Source organism: Talpa occidentalis, unplaced genomic scaffold, assembly GCF_014898055.3.
Source record: "Talpa occidentalis isolate TD23 unplaced genomic scaffold, MPIMG_talOcc4v2.1 talOcc4.11, whole genome shotgun sequence".
Taxonomy (NCBI): Eukaryota; Metazoa; Chordata; class Mammalia; order Eulipotyphla; family Talpidae; genus Talpa; species Talpa occidentalis.
The window spans coordinates 50,959,145-50,980,364 of NW_023601104.1; the positions used below are offsets into that span (position 1 = coordinate 50,959,145).

At 37.9% G+C, this 21,220-nt stretch overlaps 1 protein-coding gene across 5 annotated transcripts in view; it reads left to right on the plus strand.

The window, feature by feature from the left end:
* Window positions 1–21,220, plus strand: part of PRORP (protein only RNase P catalytic subunit) — a 132,470-nt gene that overhangs the window by 109,866 nt on the left and 1,384 nt on the right. For 3 of the 5 annotated variants that reach the window (XM_054689878.1, XM_054689879.1, XM_054689877.1), the window contains exons 7-9: window positions 12,458–12,606; window positions 14,255–14,450; window positions 15,852–16,767. In XM_054689878.1, coding sequence (XP_054545853.1) covers window positions 12,458–12,606; window positions 14,255–14,450; window positions 15,852–15,983 — 477 coding nt within the window. In that variant the 3' untranslated portion in view covers window positions 15,984–16,767. Of the gene's footprint in view, window positions 1–12,457; window positions 12,607–14,254; window positions 14,451–15,851; window positions 16,768–21,220 lie in introns of those variants that run through there. The other 2 variants (XM_054689880.1, XM_037503209.1) reach the window with 2 other exon arrangements.

Consider the following 21,220-nt stretch of genomic DNA (forward strand, 5'->3'; position numbering starts at 1 on the left):
ACAGCTCAGGTGTTGAACTACAGCTATGTGCATGTATGTATAAAAAAGAGACAGGTCAAAGACAAACATCCTCTCTGGTGTTACTTGTATGGTTTCATCTGCAAAAGATGAAGCCTCCGAAAGCTTAGACCTGTCAAGTGCCTGGTGTCTTGCTCCTCACATGCCAACTGATCCCAGTTTGCACTTATAACAACTGCTGACCATTTTCAAAGAGAGCAATTTCTACTTTAATCAAGCTCCCCTTCTACATCAGACTCCTTAAGAAAACTGTGGCTGAGTGCAGGAATATTTGAATTGTTTGTGGTTCCTGAAGGGCTATTTACATTCATTCATTTTACACATTGAATAACAGTGTTAGAAACTGTCATGGAATGACACTGGGTGCATTATCCATGGAGTTCAGGAACTCTAAGTAGCCCAACAGAATTGAGGCTGGGGTGCTGCTTCTAACCATGGGTAAATTAAATACGACTTCTCCTTATTGATCCCCCAATAACTAGAAAGAGAATGGTCTGGCCAAGGATGGCGAGATAGAGTGAAAAAGGAAACATACTCAGCACTAACAAGTGGCCTCCTGGGTCCACCTTATTAAATAACTCCTAATTGTTTCCTAAAATCATTAAAAAGTGGAGTCATTGCCAGAGAGAGCATGTCCTGAAAAGCAGGTGGCTTTGAGATCCTTTCTCCAAAGATCTTTTCATTTAGAAGTTGTATGATAACCCAAAACCATAGGTCTTTTACTGATATACATGTGGAATGATATAGGAAGAGTGATGAAAGATGATTGATGCTTGTTGTGATTCCGCCTGAAAGTCCCTTTGACCAAATGTTAGCATGGAGCAAGGGGCAGTCATTATCCTCACTGCAGCCAGTTGCTGAGTGTTGTATATTTCCCCATTGGACTGACTGTACTGCCACTGCACACTCCTAGCTTCTACCCTTGCCAGTACTTTTACATTGTCTGGCTCCTGCGTGTCTGCAGTTGGCTCCTACTCCCAAGTTCACACCAGTTATATGTCATCTGCACCACAGCCCTGAAGCCTCCCGCTCCACCCCCTCCACCATCCTTCCACCAATGACTCACCTTTTGTTGCACACAGAAATAGAAACTCTCAGGAAGAACAACCTCACATTTTGATATATGCACCACGCTTACGCACCAACCACACAATCAGACCAGTTTGTGCTTAGATCCATCTCAGTTCAAGAGGAGTTCTTTCTACCTATTCTCAACATTCTCTCTCTGCCTGCTTATCAGAATCCTGTTCCAAAAGTTATTCCTTCTATACCTTATCCTATACCTTGCTGTTTGTTTTTTCTGATAAGAATATAAATATCTGAAGTCTCTTCCATTTTTAAAAACACAAAATTAAAAATCTCCCTTCATGGTGAAACTTAACGTGAGGTTGGAGGTTTAGAGAAACCACACCACTGAGGATCTAAAATAAAGGGCAGAATTGTTATTTTTGTTAAGCAAAATAGAGCCATGCTTATAACACAATCGCTCCAGACAAAGCACATTTCAGACTTATATGGGGCTTAGGAAACCAACTGAAATCTCATTCTTGCCCCCCACGGCATAGTCCAAATTATTCTTTCAGGTTGCAGACCAGGTGGCAGATGGCAGAAACTATTTAGAAAGGGCAGGTTTGGGGATCCTGGGGTGCCAGGATCCTGGGGTGTTTCCAAAGACAAGGAACAGCACATTACAGGTGGGGGCTCTTTATTAGTACCATGAATTCCAGGAACTGCAAGCTGTAAAATGTAGCTCAAGCAGAGTTGTAGCAGGAAGACAGGGAGAGTGCCAAAAATAAGGCATGGTGGGGGTGGGGAGGGGAGGGATTGGGGTCAAAATAAGGGGGTTGCAATTGTATAGGGAATATAAAAATAAAATTTATTTTAAAAAATAAGGCATGGAAATAAATGCTATAACACAATCTCTCTAGACAAAGCACATTTCAGACTTATATGGGGCTTAGGAAACCAACTGAAATCTCCTTCCTGCCCCCCACAGCATAATCCAAATTATTCTTCCAGGGGATGCTTTGGTGTCTCTAAGCACCCATTCTTAGCTTCTCCTTCATTGAAATACTCCTTTTTCCTTTTTTCTGAGAGACCACTGTCTCCTGGTTTTCTTCTATTTCTCTTGTCATGCCTCAGTTTCTCCTAGAGACTTTTGTCACTCTCTCCTTTGAAAAAACACCTTCAAATTACATTCTCAGCTTTCTTCCCTTCTAAATCTATATACTATCCCATTATACCTCATCTGTCCTCTGATGGCACCTGCCATTGCATAGTCCCTGGTGACTCCTAGTCTTTATCTGTAGCTCAGAGGCCTCTCTTAAATTATAAGCCACATAACTGACTGCCCATTGAACACCTGCTGCCCGGGGGATATCAAGAATCCCTTCTTTCAGATACCCTTTGTTACTATCATCATCTATTCAGTTGTTCTGATCTTTTGTGGTTTATCTATTTGCTACATCCAGTCAATAACCAAGTCTGGTTAGTACTGTTCTATTAACTGTTAGAGGGCTCTCTAATCTACAACTTTATGGCCCGTGCCTCAGTTTTTACTATCTTTTACCTGAATTACTACCACAGCCCCACCTCTTGATCCCCCTATTAATTTAGTCCAGTCTTTTTGCAATCCACAATGTGATCTCTCTAAATTGGTAGTCATGTCATACTTCTGTTTTCAGTCTTTTGCTTTTCCCCAATTGCTTCCAGACTGGAAAAGAATTCTTAAGGCTTACAAGGACCCTGTGATCTGTGCATTTATTTCCATGCCTTATTTTTGGCACTCTCCCTGTCTTCCTGCTACACCTCTCTGCTTGAGCTACATTTTATAGCTTGCAGTTCCTGGAATTCACGGTACTAATAAAGAGCTCCCACCTTTAATGTGCTGTTTCTTGTCTTTGGAAACACCCATTCCTTGCCTAGAACCCCGAAAACTCAACTATTACTTCCTTTGTGGAGAGTTCCTCACCAACCTCCCCACTGTTGTCTAATTTAAATGTCCATTCTTTATGCTCTCTCTTAGCACTTTCTACATGATGTTATAATCATTTAATTACAAATTCCTGGAGGTTAAGAATAACCATGTCTCTATGCCTGTGTCCTAGGATCCCTTGCCTAATGATTGTTAGAGAAGGTTCTTATTAATATTTGATGAATGAATGGCCTCACTTTATCAGGGTCACAATTTTAGATACATGCACACATGCTCTGCCACCCCCACACACAAAAAAAAACCTTGAATCTGATCAAGTCTCTAGATCCAACTACCAATTTATAGGAAATATAGAAGAGTGGAGAATATGTCACATGTTAGATAATATAGGGATGGCGTCAGCAAAATCTAAATGTGGGGAATTCTATAGAATAGCCAGAGTCATTTCTTTAATTGTGGTCAAGCATTTATAATGTATTTAGATCCTGAATTTTTTAATTGAAAAAAATTGTGATTGAGAAATATAAACACTGTATGTTTAATATTAAGGAATTATTGTCAATTTTCTTAGGATAGTGGTATTGTGCTTTTTTTAAGAGTTTATATCTAGAAATACATTCTGATATATTTGTAGATGATATTATACAGTATCTTTAATTTGTATCATACTTATTTGAAAGGGAAAAATGGGTAGGAATATAGATAAAATTGTATTACAGGTCAAAGAAGAGGGGTACCCCAGGATCCCCAAACCTGCCCTTTCTAAATAGTTTCTGCCATCTGCCATGTCAAGACAAAACATACTCTAGTGCAGTATAGAAAGGGAAAAAATAGTTTCCTAAGCAAGTACCCAAAGTGGGTAAATGTCCAGCCAAGCAGGATTGGCCCAAAGCAGGGCCACTGAAGCCCAAAAGCATGCCACAAGTCTTAGACACTTCATGGGTGCCCATAGGAAAGGGGCAGAAGGGGCCCAAAATGACTGGAAGGAAAAGAACAAAATCAAAATCAAGATAAAAGCTGCCATTGTTAACCTCCCCATGGGTCTCTCACCCATGTCTGTTTCAACCAGTCCAGGACCAGAAAAGCACACACAGCTTCTTCACATGTCTCTCCCTTCCATGTGCTTCCTTCACGTCTCCTTCTTGCTCTCCATCCTTCTTCTTTCCTTCTCCAGTCTCCTCCAGCTTCTCTTGCCTGCTCAGCTCCACCTTTCCTTGGGTGGGGCAAGGAACCTGCAACCTCCCCTTTTCCTGGGGACAACCCTGTTACACTTGGATTGACTCATAATTATTAAAACTGAGTCATGGACACATGGCAGATTATTATGCTGTTATGTCTATTTTTGTTTATATTTTAAAAATATCTATAATACAATGTTTTATTGTGGCAAAATATACATAAAATGTATCATTTTAACCTTTCTTAAGTGTACAGTGGCATTAAGGACTTCATGTTTTTTGTACAATCATGACCACCATCCCTTTCCAGAAATTTCTCATCTTACCTAAATGAAATTTTGTACTCATTAAACAGTAACTCCTCATCATCTCCCCTGGCAGCCACCATTTTATCTTTTGTCTCTATGAATGAGTCTATTCTAGGTACCTCATATAACTGGAATCATATAATTGCCATTGTGTCTGGCTTATTTCACTTAACATAATGTTCAAGATTCATCCATGTTATAGCATGTATCAGAATTTTGTTCCTTTTTAAGGCTGAGAATATTCCATTGTATGTATTGTTTATCTGTTTGTCTGTGGATGGACTTTTTGGTGGTTTCCAAAATGTTCTTTCTTGAAGGTATCTTATAATAAGTATTATTATAAATGAAGCATATTGATCCTGGTTATCTTTTTTTTTTTTTTTTAGCAAGAAAACATTTTATTGGTTTATCTTGTTATGCCTGTTATTATTGCCAGAATATTGAGGATTAGTGGGTGATCCCAAAGAACAAATGGAAGCTAACACTAATTTAGTCTAAGTCCTTCTCATTTAGCAAAATATTAATCCTTGCAAGAACTGTTCGATTCTCTTTATATGCTCAAAGGGCAAATCGGGTTCTAATCTGTCTGGTACAGCCCTCTCAATGGTAGGAGAGAAGATAAGAACTTGAGTCCAGTAATGATTAGCAATAAAACATATTTCTTTGCTATCTACCCTCCTCTGTGCACTGACACCTATTAAGAGAAATGAGGTACAGACTAAAGATTCGAGGATGCAAAATCATGGCCAGTCTTTTCTCTATCTTAGATATCTGTTCCTACTATGGCTGTAACACTGAGCACATATTAAGTTTTCTACAATACAGGTCTTTTTACATGATAAAAGAGAGCTTGATTGCAGTGTTTAACCTCTGGCACAGTTATACAGACCACATAATCTATTTTACCAAAACTCAAAAGTGAGACTCTTTTTATTTTATTTTTTTTTTTACATAAATTTTATTTTTATATTCCCCATACAATTGCAACCCCCTTATTTTGACCCCAATCCTTCCCCTCCCCACTCCCCAAAGAGTGTCTCTGGTTCATAGTTGTTTGTTGATTTTGATTTTCACTTTCTTATAGTTGTTCATTTTCCTGGTCCCTTATTTAAGTTTTCTAGATTCCTGCTATGAGTGAGACCATCCAGTATTTTTCTTTTTCTTTCTGGCTTATTTCTCTGGATCCTGGTTATCTTCCTGAAGAATTGGCATAGAACTTCTTGTCTTGTAGACATCAGGCCCCAAAGACCCTTAATGGTTTTGAAGATCTACAGTCCACAGAAATTAAGAAGTGTCTGAGACTGTAGAGGGAAATAAAAGGCTAATAGGGAAAAGAAGTTACTCTTCCTGTTTAGAAAAACTTTTATTTTCATTGGTCTCTCCCACCTTCCTGGCAGCTTTTCTGCTTCCTGAGCATCCCTCCACACAGTTATTTCTAACACATGTAGCCCTGCCAAACATACTTTTACTCTAAGCTCAGGAACTACCTTTCAGTAGTGTAATGCTAAAATTACATCCCTTTTGAGTGTGTGTGTGCATATGTGCATGTATCCATTCCTACAGGAGAGAAACCAAATTAGAATGCAAGCCAAACCAGAAAATGTTTGAACTAAATATTAATCTGAAGTTTGTTCTTAAATTACTCTATTGGTTTTGGTGAATTATCCTTTAGACATCTTTTTTTTTATTTATTTATTTTATCTATCATGCATACAAGAGCTGGGGTGCAGGCCATAGGTGGGGGTGGGTGAGAGAATTCACCAGAGACAGAGTGGGTAGCAGAACAAGTGGATTGACTGAAATACAGAGCTGAGGGGAGCAGTGGGCGAGACTGCTGCGCCCTGTGGGTTAGCTCTCTGGCTTGGGATCAAACTCTTGCTACAGTGGCTGCCAATAGCTTCATAGTGCTCACGCTTAACCCCTTGTGCCACCAGGGAGGGCCTCCTTTAGACATCTTAATAAGCAATAGTAGATAGAAAATTAAAATTTAGTCCAGACAGTAATCAGAAATAAAACAAATACCGTAGAGAAAGAAGAAATGTTTCAAAGAAAAATACTTTCACGAAATGAAAAAGTAAAACAGTAAAGACTATAGAAAACAAGCATCCCAAATTGGGAGAGAGGCAAAAAAGAGGTCCAAGGTGATGCTTTTGCGGGGGTGAGGTAGGTGAGAGATAGGGGAGGGAGGTGACACTTGATCTCAGGTTAACGTTAAATTACTATGTACTCAAGTGGCCTTGAAAGTTCTGGATCAATTTGGAATTTTAGCTATTCCCAAGAATGAGCTGTAGTGTTTGTTTTGTTCAAGCCTACATTCCAGATCCCTGAGGCAAGCCCAGAACTGTCCCTACAGTCTCTGGGTCCTTCAGGGAGGCTCTTGGTTTCTTTGGGCAGGACTGCCCTGAACTCAGGGGAACTTCCTTGTCTCTCATCTAGACCTGTTCCCATTTACAGACTCAGGGGGTGATTGCTCTTTGGGATACTGACCATCTGGTACACATTAGGTATTTGTCACCTAACTCCTCTATCCTTCTTAGAAGGCCCAGTTTGGTTTTGGTTTTGAGGTTTTGGGGGTTGGTGGTGTTCAGGGTTTTTTTTTTTTTTGTTTGTTTTGTTTTGTTTGGTTGGTTTATTTTGGTTTTTGGCTTTTAAGTTTGTTTACTTTTTATTATGAGATCACTATAGATGCATATGCAGGTGGAAGAAATAATGCCGGTAGAGAAGAAATAATGCAAGTAGAGTTCATGTATCATACCCAATTTTCCCACTAATAATACCTTGCTAAACTAGATTGTAATATCACAACCAGGATATTGATATTAACATCTGGTATAGTCAAAATAGAAAGCATTTCCATCACCATATAGATCTCTCATGTTGCCCTTTTATAACCACACCCACATTCCTCCTGAGCCCACTCCCTTCCTAGCCCCTGGCCACCACCAATCTGTTCTGTTTTTATAATTTTCTGTTTTCCAGAATGTTACATAAAGGGAATTAAACAATATATAACCTTTGGTCTTTGGCTTATTTAGCTCAACATAATTCTGTGGGAATCAATCTAGATTGTGGTGATAACAATCATTTGTTCCTTTTTAAGCTATTTAGTATTCCACGATCTGGATGTACAAGTTTATCCAACCATTCACCTGTTGAAGGATATCTGGATTGTTTCCAGGTTAGGGCTATTTCAAATAAATCTAAGTAGGTAAACATAACAAGCTTTTATGTGAATGCAAGTTGCCTGCATTTCTCTGAGATAAATGCCCAGAAGTACACTAACTGCACCATGTGTGGTTGCATGTTTCATGGTGTAAGACTGTCAAGCTGTCTTCCATAGTGGCTGTACTATTTTAAATTCCTACTGCAATATATGAGTGATTCTATTTCTCCATATCGTTACCAGCATTTGGCATGATCACTGGTTTTTGTTGTAGCCATTCTGATAGATTAAACACATATCAGATGCCTCATTGGGTTATAATTTGCTTTTTCCCTTGATGGCTAATAATGGCGGACATCTTTTCATGTGTTTCTGTATCATTGCTGTATCTTCTTGGATTTTAAAAATCTTTACTTATGTTCTAATTGGATTTTTACTTTTTTTAGCTGTTGAGTTTTGACATCTTTATATATTCTAGATATTAAGTTCTTTGTTGAATATGTGGCTTGCAGATATTTTCTTCCAGTCTGTAGCTTTTCATTCTTTTAGCAGGGCCTTTCACAAAGCAAATATTTTTAATTTGGATGATATCTAGTCTCTCAATTTTTCCTTTTATGGACTGTTCATGTCTCAAGTCTAAGAACTCTGTCTAGCTCTACATCATGAAGATTTTTTTCCTGGGTCTTTTTCTGAAACTTTATAATTGATGTTTTACATTTAAGTCCATGATTGATTTTTTTTTAATTTTTGTGTAGAATTTGACATGTAAGTAGAAGTTTATTTTTTCCTGCTGTTTTTTATATTACTTTTTTAATTTAAATTTTATTTTTTATATTCCCCATACAATTACAACCCCTTTATTTTGACCCCAAGCCCTCTTTTCCCCGCCCCCCACCCCCCATAGAGTGTCTCTGCTTCATAGTTGTTTGTTGATTTTGATATTTTCTTTCTTATAGTTATTCTTTTTCCTGGTCCCTTATTTAAGTTTTCTAGATTCCTGCTATGAGTGAGACCATCTGGTATTCTTCTTTTTCTTTCTGGCTTATTTCGCTGAGCATCAATGATCCCTTCCAGCTCCATCCATGTTGCTGCAAATTGCATGTGTTTATCTTTTTTGAATGCTGAGTAATATTCCATGGTGTATATGTACCACATCTTCTTGATCCAGTCATCTATTTTTGGGCATTTGGGTTGATTCCAAAGCTTAGCTATTGTAAATAGTGCTGCTATAAACATAGGGGTGCAGGTGCTCTTTGGAATTGATGTTTCTGTGTCCTTTGGGTAAATACCTAGGAGTGGAATTGCTGGATCATATGGAAGGTCTATGTTTAGTAGGTCAAGAAATCTCCACACAGCTCTCCATAGTGGTTGGGCCAATTTGCACTCCCCCCAACAGTGCGGGAGAGTTCCTTTTTCTCCACAACCTCGCCAACATTTGTTGTTGCTGTTTTTTTTAATATGTACCATTCTCACTGGTGTAAGATGGTATCTCACTGTAGTTTTGATTTGCATTTCCCTGATGACAAGTGATGTTGAACATTTTTTCATATGCCTGTTGGCCATTTGCATTTCCTCTTAAGAGAAGTTAGAAGTTCATTTTTTACTTATGGATATGGATATCCATTTGCTCCATGTGTTGAAAAGTCTGTCTTTCCTTGGCATATTTGTATGAGTCTGTTTCTGGGTCTCTACTCTGTTTTGTCGATCTATATGTCTATCCTTCCACCAATACCACACAATTTAGATTACTGTAGCTATATAATAAGACTTAAAACGAAATAGGTTGGTTTTTCCTACTTCATTCATTTTCAAAATTATTTCGTTATTCTTATTCCTTTGCTTCTACATAGAAGTTTCAAATAATTTTGTGTATGTCTACAAAAATTCTTGATGGAATTTTGATAGGAATTGCAATAAGCCCATATATCAATTTGAGGAGAATTGATGTCTTCACTATCATGAGTCTTTCAATTCATGAACATGGGTGGTGATATTGGATTCTTCTGTATATTTTTTTAATTTACTTTCTATCTAGTTCTTCTCCCAGTTATAAAGAGGAATCTTGATATCTCCAGCAATAATTTTGGGTTTCTCTGTTACTCCTTACAGCTCTATCAGCTTTTGCTTCACATTTTTACAGCTCTGTTTGGTGCATACACATTTAGGATTGATATGTTTTCCTGTTAGTGTGGCCTTTTTATCATTATATAATGCCCCTCTGAGTCCTTTTTTGTTGTTGTTGTTTTGTTTTTGCTATGAAATCTACTTCATTTAATATGAGTGTAGCCATTCTGGCTTTCCTTTGGTAATTATTGCATGACAACTTTTTCCAACCTTTTACTTCCCACAAGACTATATTGTTATATTTGAAGTGAGTTTCCTTTAGATAGTATATAGTTGAGTTGTTTTTTATTCCACTCTACCAAACTCTATCTTTTAATTGATGTATTAAAATTAAGTGTGGACTATATTAATAGTCAAAACTATTAATAATATCATTATTATGCTGTAGATATCATGCATAATATCAGTCTGCTGATGTCATCATTGCAACAAGTTTTCTGTCCTGCTAGACTGCCTCTCCCCTGGTTCTTGGGCTAGAGAGAATAGGATATTGTTGGGCTTGATGGCTTTTTTTTTTCCAGTCTGTACCCATTGATTGGTGTTTCAAGTGACTGACTTCTTTTTCAACTCTAGGGTATGAGGCAAATAGAAAATCCTAGGAACTCACCTACATGTCAGTCTTCATGTCGCAAAGTCCCTATTTGATCTCTTTTTCTCTTCTAAAGTCTTCCTATGTATGTTTTCTATATAACATCTAGGGTTTCAAATTGTAGTTATTGGGAAAGAGAGGGAAAAGTGGCAATCCCAGTGTTATATTTGATCTAACATAGGATTAAGGTGAACTTTCTTTTTCTAAATATACCTATGAATGACCTAGCACACTGGAGGAATTTACCCCAGAAAATAGGCCCATAGCTACACTGTCACAAAATTTCAGGCAAGGGTTCTTACTCTGTCCACTTAGTTTTCTTTTCTGTTTTTCTTTATCCTCCTTTGGAATTGAGGCCTGTCAGCCACAAGGTGGTGCCCCAGAGTAGTTCAAGCTAAGCCCTTTCTGCTCTTTGTTCAACCCCTTCAACTTAGTCATAATCACAAGTTCATTTACTAAACCAGGATATAATTGTGAAGATCCAGTTATATTTTCCTTTAAGCTGTAGCTTCCAAGTTGGACGGAAACTTAAATAATCAGTATGAAATACTGGTTGTATTTGAACATTTTATTTACATCTTTACAATAACTTTGTGGGAATAAACATGGAGATTTTATTTTATTTTTATTTATTTATTTATTTTTAGAGGCATGTTTTATTTATTGTTTGTTTGTTTGTTTTTTGTTTATACATTCACTGGGTACAGTCAGAAGCGCGGGAGGGTGAGAGAATTTACCAGAGCCAGAGTGGGGAGCAGAGTAGGCAGAAGGACCGAAGTACACTGCTGAGGGGAGCAGTAGGCGGCAGGAGAGGTCTGGGCGCCATGTGGGACCCTCCTCCGGTGGCCGGGGAGCAGCCGGGGATCGAACTGGCGCCGCAGAGGCCGCGGGCAGCTTCGCAACCCAGCACTCAACCGCTGCGCCACAGGGGAGGCCCAAACGTGGAGATTTTAAAAAAGTAATTGTCTTTCCAATTAATGAGTTCAGTTACCATCTTGTATTTTGTACTCATTTAAAACAATTCCTAGTGTCAACATAGCTTTAAGAAAGGAATGCTGACAGCTCTCCTTCTCCCCTGTGACTATGCAGGTGCTTCTCTTTTTCCTTTTCCTAATAAAGCTGTCCTTTTAAAATGTTAAAAAAAAAAAGGGGGGGGAATGCTATAAGTGCATTCTTAAGGAATGTTTTTTGAAGTGTTTGAATGCATGAACCAAACTTTCTTAGTATACATGTTTACCTAACTTTTAAAATAATAGCATTTAACAATACACTAAAAATGCATGAAAGGACTGGTAACTACATGTTACCACTTACATGTTAATACTCTGAATAGTGAGCTATAAAGGGTTTCTTCTTTGTTCTTTCTCCTAACTTATATTTTCAACTTTTCAGTATTCATCCATTTTAATGATGGATAGAAATAAGTGTTGGGCAGATTCTTCACCTAATCAGAAGATGTTTATTAACCACCCAACATATGTAGAGAATCTTTTCTTAGGCTTGATAATTGGGTAAGAAAACTAGTAAGCACTCTCACTAAAGATGGGCACTCTTTCACATGTCATTGAAAATTTTGATGTGTGCTATTCACCATGTGCCTTATACATAGGGAGACCTGAGGGGGGAAAATATTGAACACAGGAGCCATTATTCTAGATCTGAGGGAAAGATATATTGTTGTTTTATAAAGTTATAGATTTAGAGTCCTCACACAGGTCTTGATACAAACTTCTCTGCTTGATTATTAGCTCACATTCATTGGGCAAGTTGTGTCCATTCTGTATTATAATTCTAATACTAATAATTAAGGGTTCTATAACCAGCTACTGTTACCTAAAGTAATAAGATTAATATAGTCATGAAGTAGGATGAAAAGGAAAAAAAAATCCAGTATAAATCCAAAGTACGAAATAGTGATATTAAAAAATTTAGCCCTTGCTAATTCAGGATTAGATTTGCATAGAGTTTATATATGTATTAGACTTAACAAACAGGTGCTAAAGCAATTTGATAACCAACATTAAGTAAAAATGGAATTTTATTAAGGAATTTAAAATAATGAAAACTTATGCAGAATAGCAACATAAATACACAAAAGCTGAGCAGTTTGGTTGAAACAGGGGCTGGCTTTGTGTTTTCTAGCTCTTGAATGTAGTCTCGCAACTAGCCAAGCAGAATCTGCGACTCCTAGTCCTGGGTCGAAAGCATATGCTACAGCAGAGTTTTCGGTGGAGAAGAGATGAAATGGAAAAGGTACAAAAACAAGCCAGCTGTTTCTTTGCTGACAACATGTAAGTATTGAAGGTAATAGGTGAATTACACTAGGCCCCAGTGCTCTGCTTGTGAGGTACTTATTTTCACTGTTTCAAAAGTGTATGTATACTAATCTTCATTTAAAAAAAAAAAAGATTTGAGGCAGGTAACAAATACAATTTCTACAGAAAATTTAAATAGACAAGGAATCAGGATAAAGGAAAAAGAGGGGGGAAATAAAGTCAGAAATGAGGTTAGTACCCAGAATGAATGCTATAAGATCCTAAACAGCTGATTAAACAAGTATTTTACAATTATGAGCACCTTCTATGTTCTTAACACACCAGTGAACAAGACTAAGCTCCTGCCCTGTTGGAACTTATAAATACAGATAAACAAATAAGCAGGTAATGTAATTCCAGACAGTGATCAATGTTATAAAGACATTAAAGCAGAAAATAAGAAAATAAAAAGGCATTAAGTAGTGGGTAGGTTAGAGGGTAGTGGATGGTGTAACCAGGAAAGGCCTTTGGGAAGGGACAGAGCTTAAGGGATGAAGTCAATCATTTGAGAAAGGGGAAGAGATGGTAGGAAGAACATTATCAGGAAGAGGGAACATCAAGTGTTCAAAAGCTCTGAGGCAGTAAAGAGCTTGGCATGTTGGAAGAAAGCAAGCAGGCCAGTATAAATAGGCTGTAGCAGCAAGAGGAAAAGGAGTAAGTTCTGAGGTCAGAGAAGGCAAGGAGCACATTACAGAGGACTTTGTGGGCTCTGATAGGCAAGCAAGAGGCCTGGATTTTATTCTAACTGTAAAGGGAAGTCTGGTATGAACGACAACTTACCAGAAAGTCAAAGGATGTGAAAAACATGGGCCAGTGACAAAATAAACAGTGTCCATAAAGAGGAAAGCAACAACTAGGGAAAAGCACAAGTACTCACAGCAAATATAAACTGTTGACAAGCATTGTTTTTCATACTACTTGCTGAGAAAATTTATTTCCACCTTTGCATGGATAATGTATGTACCTCCACTTCAAGTCTGTATTTCACTAAGTTGAATGTGATAACTTCAAAATGTGTCAGAATAATTTGTATCCTCCAAGTTATTCTTAAGCTAAAGTAGCTCTAAATGCATGAAACAAGGTGCTAACACCTCAGTCACATCCCAAACACAAGCCTGTGTTTTGTTCACTGAGTTCTTTTATTTATTCATGGGAGACGGTACTTCCGTCTCTCCAAGAAAGGAAGATAATAATGTTCTTGACACAGTTACTTTCGGTAACATTGGGTTGACATTAGGAGCACAGCCTTGGAATTACTCTACACAGGTTCCAGTCATGGCCCTACCATTTCCTATCTGGAAGTTGTTTCTCCTTCTTTGTGTCTTCTTTTCTTTCTGTGTAACTCTAAAGGGGTCATTGTGAAGATTAAATGAGATAATACTTACAAATAATACATGTAAAACTCTTTCATAGCACCAACTACATGGATAGCATATATGTTATTTGCTATACTCATTATTAATAATTTTCTCTGGTGAAAGAATTGGAAAAACATAAAGTGTTATGACCAAGAAGCCTGTTGGAAATTGGCCTCACAGCCTAATTAGGGTAATTAGGGTGAAGAATGCTATCCTCTGGCTCCTTGGGGGTGTGCTTTGATTGTGTCCTTGTTTATGCCTGTCAGCTCAGAGGATGATCCATTTCTCCTGTATGCTACGCTGCACTCTGGGAATCACTGCAAGTTTATCACAAAGGATCTGATGCGGGACCACAAGGCCTGTCTACCTGATCCCAAGACCCAACGCCTGTTCTTTAAGTGGCAGCAGGGACATCAACTGGCAATTATTAATATAGTTCCAGGATCAAAAATAACCTTTCAGGTATGTTAGCTGTTTTTTATATAGTTCAACAGAGTCAAGTGTATAGTAAGAACCCGGCATAGTCAAAGGATGTCCCAAACTAGTTGAAGGTTCTAAATGCTTTATTTTCCTCACTTTAGTGTGGTGTTTGAAATTAGCCAGTTCTGGAAACAGAAAGTCTACCAGACCAAAAGTTTTCATAGGTCATCCTCATATTAATTGACCTGTTAAAAAATACCTGGAAAATCATCAATTTGTGACTTCAATTATATCATCAAATTACAACTCCTCATACACTGTAGTTTTGATTTTTTTATTTCTATTTATGTGCAGTAGTTCAAAATTCCTTATCCCTTATAGTTTGTCAGAGTTCTGCTTCTGTTAAGTAACTCCTTTTTCCTGTTTAAACCACTTCCATTGCATGGTCTTAGTTGTTGATCTCCTCTTTGATTCTCCTGTAAATACAAGGTTGTTAGATCATGTGCGAAAACAAAGGGAGAAAATTGAAAAGCAAGTTATTACAGAAATACAGTAACCATTGATAAAGATGACCTCATGGTCAAAAGAACAACAACAACAAATTTATAGCAAATACTGTACCGAGTGATAGCATAGCAAAATGAAGACCAGGGGGGAAATACAGGACACTAGCTGCTTTCTTCAACAACAAAAAAAATGCTAAGAAAATTGAAGAGTCAAAGAGAATTAAGAGCGAATTCAATTAGTTACAGTGTAATAACCTTTTTTCAATTTTTATTCAAACAAACTGTAAAATATATGAATACAACTATAGCAGTTACAGAAATATAAACAGAAATTTGATAATGTTAAGAAATTATTAATTCGTAGGTGTAATGATGATACTGATGGTATATTTACAAATAGCTCTTTATCTTTTAGAGATATATACTGAATATTACAGAAGAAATGATAAAACATCTGATATTTGCTTCAAAATAATCTTGAGGGGTAAAAGCAAGGAAGGGGTAAAGGGAGGGCTGAAGGAAGGATGTGGGTGTAGTGTGGATGAAGTGCTACTAACTATGAGTTGATAAATGGTTGAAGCTGGGTGATGAATGGGCATATGGGAGTTCATTAAACTATTTCTTTACTTTTGTATATTTGAAATTTTTCTCTCACATACAAAACTGATAAAAGTAGCAAAAGGAATATTATAGCCAATAAATGCTATGCTCCTATAGAGACTTCTTAACTTTAAAAATGAAATCCCCCTCAAAGGGAACTCTTAGTACTAGGGTTCATCTTTACAGAGCTAGCTTACTTTGTAAATATGTTGCTGAGAATGACAGGCAATAGTCCTCTGAAGAAAACTTGTCAGAAAAGTCGTCAGAAAAGAAAGGGATATGGCCAGGTAACCCATTAGTGTTGTTCTCAATGTTTGGTTTCTTTTTAATTCAACAGCCTATCCTCAGCTATGACACAGTGGTGCAAACAACTGGAGACTCGTGGCACATACCATATGATGAAGACCTGGTGGAAAGATATTCCTGTGAAGTGCCAAGCAAATGGCTTTGCCTTCACAGAAAGACATGAAAACTCTCATTCCCATGCTAAAAATGGTAGGGACGCCTTCCTGGTTGACATTAGAGCATTGCTGCTGTCCTGTTTAATCCGGTTGGATTGTATGTCAATAAATTGACTTTTAAGTTAAATGTGATATACTATCTTTTCATAGCCAGTTGCATTTCCCCCCTAACATTTGTTTTTGGAGGCTTATTCAGAGTTGGGGAAGTCAATACAGAGTAAAACCTACATTTCCATTAAGCCTGCTTGCTATTCCATTTACTTGCGCAACTGGTGTTTCGTGTATCCATTTTGCTGCTTCTGATTTCACCTTCCAGGTCCACCAATAGCAGAACCAATCCACCTGTGCCTGGGCTACGTGTGTTATCTGTAAGCCCATTCTTTTCTGATAACATCTCATCTTCTACATATTATCTTCTACCCATCCTGAATCACTTATGGTACTCTTATAAACTGGCCAAGATAATCAAAAACTAATGAGCATATCATCACCAGTGATTTGGGTTGAAGGAAAGGAGGTAATTCCCTCCCTTTTGACTGTGATTTTCCCTTCATTCTATAATGCCTTTTCCAAATTAGCTTATCATTTGCAAGCCCTATCCTATCACTCATTATGAGGGCTTTCTAAAGTATGCATTTTTATTTAATCAAATTTGACTTTGTTTAACAAAGTGATTAAGTTTCTCTATTTTCCCCACTTGCTAGCCAGCTTACACCTTGCCAGGCCTTGATTATTCATGCCTGCAACACCTTACGATGTTCTTTCCTTATATATTTATTAAATTATATATATATAATTTATATATATATATATCATGATTTAATATTCAAGAATAGGCAAAACCAATCTGTGGTAATTAAAATCAGAGCTGTTGCCTGAGGAACGGGGCACAAAAGAACATTCTAGGGATGATAAAGTTCTATATATTGATCTGGGTGAAGCTAACATAGATTTGTGTGTATATTAGTAAAATTTCTTCACACTAAACACTTAAAAATTAATGCATTTACAACAGTGTACCTTAAAAATTATGTTAGCATTAAAAAAAAGTTACTTGCTTGAAAAAAACAATGGCAGTGTGTCTTGTGTGCACAAAGAGGCAATCCAGGAAAAACAGAGGACAGGACTTTCTATTGATATCTCCTTTTCCATTTACTAGATTCAGCACTGCTGCAGGCCAAAGGGAAAGAGCATTCCAGGCAGTTGTATGATAAATTGAAAGCATTGAAAGGTGCCGAGAATCAGAAGGCTCTCATGAATCAAATCTGCTTATTTTTTAAATGTCATACTTAGAAAACTGCTTTCAGGGCTCTAAACTTTTTTAGGGAACTACCCTAATTTAAAGAAAAAAGATTGTTTTTGATAAATTCTTTTTTATTTTATTTTATTTATTTTTACATAGAAGAACTGTGGCATAGGCCAGAGGTACAGGGAATGAGAGGATTCACCAGAGACAGAGTGGGGAGCAGAGCAGGCAGATCTACTGAACTATGCTGCTAAAGGGAGCAGTGGACAAAACAAGAGAAGTCTGCTGCACCATGTGGCTTAGCTCCCTAGCCGGGGATCAAACTTAGGCTATTGCAGTGGTAGCGGTGAGACTTAACCCCCAGGCCTCCAGGGAGGCCCCAAAGAAAAATGTTTTTAAAAGAAAAAAGCACAGTGTTGGGAAGTATTTGTTAAGGAAGCTTGTCTAAAAGACTAATACACTGTGCCTCCCCTGGTGGCACAGCGGTTGAGCGCTGGGCTGCGAAGCTGCCCGCAGCCTCTGCAGCATCGGTTCGATCCCCGCAGACCTCTCCTGCCACCCGCTGCTCCCTTCAGCAGTGTATTTCATCAAGTCTGCCTATTCTGTTGCCTGCTCTGGCTCTGGTGAATTCTCTCACCCTCCCACGCTTCTGACTATACCCAGTGCTTGTGCAAATAAATAAATAAATAAATCTTTAAAAAAAAAAAAAAGACTGATACAGTATTCCTCACAAGGGGTTCATGAAGATGAAGGAGGATACAAATCTAGAACTTTAGATCAGAAGTGAACCTTGAAGAATATAAAGTCCAACAGGAAGAATAAGAGCCAGAAAGATGAAATGGCTTCCCTGGGTCTCACAGCTAATTAGTAGAGACATTTCAACCATAACCCATTTCCTCTAATTTCCACAAAATAGTCTTTCTTTCTGCTATCCACTGTGATTTAGACTAGAGAAGGTCATAAAAACTCAGGACTTGGTGGTACATCTAGTGTTTAACTTAGAAACTTTGTTAGCTACGTAAGAAAAAAGTGGAAAGATCAAGCAAGGAAACATAGGAGTACCTCTTTAAGGGCCCACATTTCCAGAAAGTATCATCATTGTAAAATATTGTGGTAGGAAAATTACATTATTTTTGAGCCCTTTAATACCATTCAAAATCAAAACCCTACATCTTGTACACCTTTTGGTAACAACACATCACGTGAACCTACACATGATGGCCCTCACCTGTGTGTGGTATGGATGCATCATGTGAATCTGCACATGACATTGCTCACATGTGTGGTACATACTACATGCCAGGTACTCTTTCTACCACTTTACTCATTAATTCTGAAGCCCCAGTGACCCTTGAGTTAGCATTAACAATATCCCCAGTTTTTTTTTTAAAGATTTATTTATTTATGCATACAAGAACTGGGGTGAGGTGGGGGGGGGGTTGAGAGGATTCACCAGAGACAGAGTGGGGAACAGAACAGGCAGACTGACTGAACTGCACTGCTGAGGGGAGCAGTGGGCAAGTTAGGACAGGTCTGCTGCACCATGTTGGTTGCTCCCCGACTGGCGGGGGATTGAACTCGTGCTACAGAGGCTGCGGATTGCTTCATGGTGTAGTGCTTAACCCCTTGCGCCACCAGGGAGGCCCTACCCCCAGTTTTTAGATAAGAAAAGGAAAGAATTGAGAAGCTTAACCAAGTGTCCACAGTTAGAAAGTGGTAGAAAGCCGCCAAGCATTTGAAACCGGGCTGTCTCCAAATCCTGTCTGCAACTAATTCAGTAATTATTCAACTAGCTAGTTATAAGTACGTTCCCATGAGAGTGTGAATCAGAGTCAGACATAATCATACAAAAATTATATGTGTGACTGTCATGGTTATAAAAGAATTAGCTACCATAGAAAATTTGGGGGATGGGGGATCTTAATTTCTGCTTGAGGTAAATTGAGATTAACCTGTGCTTGTTCAGGGGTGGGGGAATTCTAGAACTGCTCAGAGTACATCACACTGGACTCTAGGGAGTGCTGATATTCTCTAAAAGCAGAGAGCTGATCTCAAACATTCAGGCTGCCCATTTGTATTCAGATCATCTGAGTGAAGCAAAAGCTACCTGTGAGGCAAGGTCTAAGACAATGTGGGAAGAAAGAATTTTTTAAAAAGCTGTGTTCTGGGATTGATAGTGTTTATTTTTTTTTTTTATAAATTTTATTTTTATATTCCCCATACAATTGCAGCCCCCCCATTCTGACCCCAATCCCTCCCCTCCCGCCCCCACCCCTCTAAAAGTGTCTCTGGTTCATAGTTTTTTGTTGATTTTGATTTTCACTTTCTTATAGTTATTCATTTTCCTGGTCCCTTATTTAAGTTTTCTAGATTCCTGCTATGAGTGAGACCATCCGGTATTTTTCTTTTTCTTTTTGGCTTATTTCGCTGAGCATGATCCCTTCCAGCGCCATCCATGTTGCTGCAAATTGCATGTGTTTATCTTATTTGAATGCTGAGTAATATTCCATGGTATATATGTACCACATCTTCTTGATCCAGTCATCTATTTTTGGGCATTTGGGTTGTTTCCAAAGCTTAGCTATTGTAAACAGTGCTGCTATAAACATAGGGGTGCAGGTGTTCTTTGGAATTGATGTTTCTGTGTCCTTTGGGTAAATACCTAGGAGTGGAATTGCTGGATCATATGGAAGGTCTATGTTTAGTAGGTCCAGAAATCTCCACACAGCTCTCCACAGTGGTTGGACCAGTTTGCACTCCCACCAACAGTGCAGAAGAGTTCCTTTTTCTCCACACCCTCGCCAACATTTGTTGTTGCTAGTTTTTTTAATATGTGCCATTCTCACTGGTGTAAGATGGTATCTCATGGTAGTTTTGATTTGCATTTCCCTGATGACAAGTGATGTTGAACATTTTTTCATATGCCTGTTGGCCATTTGCATTTCCTCTTCAGAGAAGTTTCTTTTTAGCTCTTCTGCCCATTTTTTGACTGGATTATTTTCTTTGTTGTTGTTGAGTCTCATCAGCTCTTTGCAGATTTTTGTGATCAGTCCTTTATCATTAGTGTTGGGTGCAAAAATGTTCTTCCAGTTGGTGGGGTTTCTCTTTGTTTTTGTTATTGTCTCTTTTGCTGTGCAGAAGCTCTTTAATTTGATGTAGTCCCAGCTGTTTATCTTTGCCTTTACTATCACTGCTTTGGGTGATGTGTCTGTAAAGATGTCTTTGATGTGCAAATCACGTAGTGTTTCGCCTATGTTTCCTTCTATATATTTTATGGTTTCAGGTCTTATGTCTAGTTCTTTAATCCATTTTGAGTTGATTTTTGTGTATGGTGTGAGGTAGTGGTCAAGCTTCATTCTTTTGCATGTAGCGACCCAGTTTTCCCAGCACCATTTATTGAACAAACTTTCTTTGCTCCAATGCATAGTCTTTGCTCCTTTGTCAAAGATTAGTTGACCATAAATCTGTGGGTTTATTTCTGGATTTTCTATTCGATTCCATTGGTCTGTATGTCTGTTCTTGTTCCAATACCATGCAGTTTTGATGATTATGGCTTTGTAGTATAGTTTGAAGTCTGGGAGTGTGATGCCTCCATTCCCTTCTTTTTTTTTCAGGAGAGCTTTGGCTATTCGGGGTTTTTGGTGATTCCATATGAATTTCATCAATAATTGTTCTATTTCTTTGAAGAATGACATTGAAATTTTGATTGGAATAGCATTGAATCTGTATATTGCTTTTGGTAGGATGGCCATTTTAATAATGTTTATTCTTCCAATCCATGAGCAGGGGATGTCTTTCCATTTCTTTGTGTCTTCTTCTATTTCTTTTAACAGTGTTTTATAGTTTTCTTTGTATAGGTCCTTTACCTCTTTTGTTAGATTTATTCCCAAATATTTGATTTTTTTTGTTTCAATAAAAAAAGGGATGGTTTTTTTGATTTCTTCTTCTTCAGATTTATTGTTTGTGTATAGGAAGGCTACTGACTTTTGCGTGTTGATT